The following is a 5,000-nucleotide window of genomic DNA, read 5'->3' on the forward strand; positions in this document are numbered from 1 at the left end:
CTCCATCTCCCACTTCCTACTCCATTCCTGTACTATATTTAGATCTCTCTGTAGTGATTCACAATCTTCTTCAGTTTTCACTCTTTTCAGTAGTTTTGCATCATCTGCAAAGAAGCTCATATAGCTTTCTATTCCTTCATCCATATCATTAATATATATAGCAAACATTATTGGGGCCAGAACTGTTCCCTGCGGAACACCGCTTATTACTTCATCCCATTTTGAGTGTTGGTTTCTTATCACTACTCTCATTTTTCTTTCTTGCAAAAAGTCTTCCATCCAATTTAGTAGTTTTCCCTGTATTCCTCCTTGAGTTTCTAATTTCTTAAGCAACTTCTTATGTGGTACTTTGTCAAAAGCTTTCTTTAGGTCTAGAAATGCACAGTCCGCCCATCCATCTCTTTCTTGTATTATATCTATTAGCCTTGAATAGAAACATATTAAATTGGTGACGCATGATCGTCCTTGTCTGAATCCAAATTGCCTTGGATTTAACACTTTGTTTTTTTTTCTAAATATTTTACCCATCTACTTTTGATAATTATTTCACAAATTTTTGCTATTGTACTTGTTAGGGAGACTGGTCTATAGTTTGTAGGTTCTTCTTTATTTCCTCCTTTATATATAGGTACTATATTTGCTTTTTTCCAATCTTCTGGAACTTTTCCTTCTTTCAAGGAACTGTTTAGTATGCTATGTATTTTGTCTGCCAGTTCATTCCTGCATTCTTTCAGAATCCAGTTTGCTATATCATCTGGTCCATGCGATTTTCTGACATCAAGATTATTCAAGTGTGTTAATATTTCATTCTTTGTTACTTCTATTTCTTCCATAGGGGGGACTTTCTCTTTCCATTCAATCTCTTCAGGTTGTATGTTCTCCCTTGTAAACACTGATTTAAAATGTTTGTTCATAATTTCCGCCATTTCCATTTCCTCAGTGTATTCAACTCCCTCCTGTCTTAATTTCTCCAAGTCTTGTTTGTTTTTCAGTTTATTGTTTACAAATCTGTAGAATAGTTTTGGTTGATCTTTACACTTTTCTATGATATCTTTTTCATATTTTCTCTTTTCCTCTCTGCACATTTGTACATATTCATTTCTATAACCGGTATATATTTTCCATTTTTCAGGTCTTCTGTCTTTTTTCCATCTGGTCCAGGCTTTGTCTCTTTTGTCTTTTAACTCCCTACAACTTTTGTTGTACCAGCATTTCACATATTCTTTTTCTTGTTTTTGTCTTGGGACATACTTTTCCACTCCTTTTTTGTAAATTTTTGTCAAAATATTCCATTTCTCTTCCATTGTTGTTTCTTCTTTGTATATTTCTTCCCAGTTTTCTTGTTGAAAGAATTCTCTTATTTTATCAAAGTTTGTTTTTTCATACATCATTCTTCCTTTTCTGTATTGTCTCATTTCTTATCATATATTATTCTTCAATAAGTTCTAGTTCAATCAATATTTGGTAACTTTTACATAATGCTGTTTTATATTCAATTTTGTCCACTATTCTAGGTTCGGATGTAATTATTAAGTCTAGTTTCGATGGCTCTTCTTCATTTCTATACCTAGTGTTCTCCTGTATCCATTGTGTCATTGTATGGTCAGTAACCATCTCGAGTAGAGCGTTTCCCCATGAGCCGTCTCCACCCTTTACTGTCATTTCTTCCCAGCAGATTTCTTTGCAATTAAAGTCGCCCATCATTTGTATTTTTGCTCACTCTTCCATTTTCTTGTTTTTTGTTATCTTTGTGTCCTCTTTCTTTCTTTTATGTTCACTCTCTTCCCATGAGGCTGTTTTCGGAGGCACATAATTTATCACAAACTTTCTGTTCTTCTTATCTCTGTCTTCTACTTCCATCATTATCATCTCTACTGTATTCTTTCCATATGTGACACCCTTCACGTTTATATCCTTCTTAGTCAGGAACATAACTCCACCCCCTTCCTTTTTCACTCTGTTTTTAATCCAATAATTATATGCATCATGTCCTACACTGTTGGGTGGTAGTGGACCTTTTAATTTTGTTTCTACAATTCCCATTATGTCTGGTTCTTTTTCTTTCAAATAATCATTCAGTTCATTCAATCCTGTTATTAATCCATCTATATTTGTGTAAGACACTCTTAGTTTTCTGCCACTTCCATTGTGTTCTCTGTTTCCCTTTTGTTTTTCTCTTGTATGTCGACTTTCTTTAGTTTCATATTCACTACTCTCCAATAGAATCTCTCTTTTTCTGACTCCGTTCTTATCTCGTTTTTTTCCTTTGCTTCAAGTATTTTCTGTTTTTCTTCCTCTCTTTCCTCTTTATTCATTTCCCTTTTTTATCCATACCTTTTTATATTGTTCACTTGTTGCTAGTTTCCCTGTTTTGGATAAGATATTCTCAGCCGTAGTTTGTGACCTGAATTTAATCTTGATTGGTCTGGTCTTGTCTGTACTATACTTTCCTAGCCTGAATTTTTCTTCAATTTGTTTGATAATTTCTGGTTCATCTTCCTGAACTAATTCTAGTAAATTTCTTACTTTTTCATTTTCCTCTTTGATTCTTGTGGTTCTATCTGGGTTATGTTTCTCTTCCATTCCTAATATAATTATACATTTCTTTTTGTCAGCTAAGTCTCTTACTATATTCTCCTTCTGTCTCATCACTTTAATAACTGAGTCTTCAGTTTGTTCTCTCATTTGCTGTTTAATTATGTCAGTGAATGCAACCTTGCTATTTTCATGAATTTTTTTTCCAACCCTCCTTGTTCTCCTTATTATTCTCCTTTAAGACTTTATTCTCATCTTTTACTTCTTTTAACTGTTTTTTTAATTCTTCAATTTCCTTAGTTAAGTTTTTGTTCGCCTTCTCTAGTTCTTCCAATTTTTCAACTCTTCGTATAATACTGTCAACATGACCGAACCTACGCTCCAAGTCCTCGATCATCTTATCGACCTTCTCTTCTAGTCTTGTCAGTCGGGGGGGTGGGGTGGGGGGGGGGTTGTGTCCCCCCCACCCTCTTTAAATCCCTGGAAAATATTCTCATCACTTTCTACTGTATTGCTCTTGTCTATACTTCTAATCTTTACATTTTTATTAGACATTTCATCGTCATCGGGAGGCCTTTTGTTTACCTTTCGCCTGTCTGCCTGGGCCAAGTCTACTCCTTCCTCATTTCCTTCCATTTCCCTCAGTAATCCCTCCCCTTCTCCTCTTTCCCTACTTTCCTACTACTCCACGAGCAATTTCCCCCCACCCTGTAAATACAATAGGCACTTCTCTTTGCGTTGGGATCCACAAACTTCAATTCTCTTCAGAACGTCTTCTAAGCCGTCCATTCGTTGAAGTGTGTGTGTGTGTGTGTGTGTGTGTGTGTGTGTGTGTGTGTGTGTGTGTGTGTGTGTGTGTGTGTGTGTGTGTGTGTGTGTGTGTGTGTGTGTGTGTGTGTGTGTTTGTGTATTCAAATTGCATAGACTGTTGATGGAAACAAGCAGTGCGTGTACTGGTGAAAACAAGTGTTCGGTTTAAACTGCAGAAAACGCACCACTTGTTGAGAAACATTTTGAAGATAACCCGCATTCCTCAACAAGACGAGTCGCGATGATATTGAAAATGAACAGGACAACAATTCAGTGTATCCCTAAAGAGCTAAACGGGCATCCATGCAAAATTTATATAGTGGGAAACCTTGTGATGGAGAGAAATCAAACCGCGTTCAGTTCGCATCAGACGAAATTGCATTAAGGGAAAGGGGTTCTATGCACTTGGCGACGTTGGTTTGTTCTGATGAGGCATACTTTCAATGAGATGGAGGCGTAAATTTCCAAGAATTACTGTATGGGCTGCGATTGGACAAACTGGCATGCACGGGCCTTTTTTTCTAGAAAAGTGTCATAAGTGAAAAACATTTTAAAATGTTACGTGAACAGTTCTAGCCAGATGTTATAGCTAATGAGAATGAGGACCCACTTATTTGTATGCAAGATGGTGCTCCATTTCACTGGGGTAGCAATGTTAATGAAACTTTGCCAGGACGATGGATGGGCCGTGGGTCATCCAATATGCCCTGGTCTCCACAATCCCCCGACCTGATCCCCTGTGATTTTTTCTTGTCTTGGGATTCATCAAGTCAAAAGTTTATGAGATCCAATCTGCTTGTATCAAGACCTTTAAAAAACAACAAGCTTTCAGTTCAGTCAGTCAATATTAGAAATAAACTTGTAATGGAGTATAGAGGAAGATTTACTATTCTTGTTGAAAATGGTGGAAATCGTATTGAGGCTCATTGCTAATTCTGTTTCAATGTGAAGTCAATAAATACTATAGTGAAAAAAATAAATGTATAGTTCTACTAAATAAAATTCCATTACGTTTGGTGAAATTAAAATAATGTTGTTTTTTCATGGTTCGCACTTATTTTCATCCAAGTTACATTTTCATTGACAATGAATAACAAACAACTTCCCCGTGACTGGTATGAAATATCATTACTCCATAAATTGCTGTTTTGTTGGTATTATATATATATATTTTTTTTTTCTAGTTGTCTTCCTGTGCCAAAGTACAAGATGATCTACGTACGCCTGATCCTCTTGTGCACTCTCGCTTCCCAGCTGTCAGCACAATGTCCCTCTCCAACTAGTCTGCCAACCAAGACCGCAGAGGGTAAGTCTATGTGCGCGCGCATGTACGAACACCTCTCTGTAGACGTTAATGCCTCCTGCCACGGGGCATTCCTCGAAGTCTACATCGGGCAAGCATAGCCGTATACACCTGCAGGTTGGAATAACAGAGTAAGTTCCATGGTGGTCAGGGAGGGTTGTACCTTGACTGCATACGATGGTGGCCCATTTAAAGGAAAACCTCGCGATTTCACAGGGGTTATCAAAGACCTCAGTGTCTATGGTCGTGGCTTCCTGCGCAACAGCTGGAATGACGAGCTCTCGGCCTATTCGTGTGCTTGCACTTTTGGACCAATCGATTGCACGCCCACGGCCAAGTGGGAGCGGATCAT

General features: G+C 37.4%; 2 protein-coding genes across 2 annotated transcripts in view; one reads left to right on the forward strand and one right to left on the reverse strand.

Annotated features, from left to right (window-relative positions):
- Positions 1-3,850, reverse strand: part of LOC143028013 (uncharacterized) — a 10,483-nt gene extending 6,633 nt beyond the window's left edge. The window contains exon 1 of the mRNA XM_076189655.1: positions 3,845-3,850. Coding sequence (XP_076045770.1) covers positions 3,845-3,850 — 6 coding nt within the window. The remainder of the gene's footprint in view (positions 1-3,844) is intronic.
- Positions 1-5,000, forward strand: part of LOC143028283 (uncharacterized) — a 34,382-nt gene that overhangs the window by 28,738 nt on the left and 644 nt on the right. Inside the window, exon 2 of the mRNA XM_076190147.1 lies at positions 4,530-5,000. This exon is cut by the window's right edge and continues 644 nt beyond it. Coding sequence (XP_076046262.1) covers positions 4,789-5,000 — 212 coding nt within the window. The 5' untranslated portion in view covers positions 4,530-4,788. The remainder of the gene's footprint in view (positions 1-4,529) is intronic.

The sequence above is a fragment of the Oratosquilla oratoria genome, chromosome 9 (genome assembly GCF_046742065.1).
Source record: "Oratosquilla oratoria isolate Oo_2021 chromosome 9, ASM4674206v1, whole genome shotgun sequence".
Lineage (NCBI taxonomy): Eukaryota > Metazoa > Arthropoda > Malacostraca > Stomatopoda > Squillidae > Oratosquilla > Oratosquilla oratoria.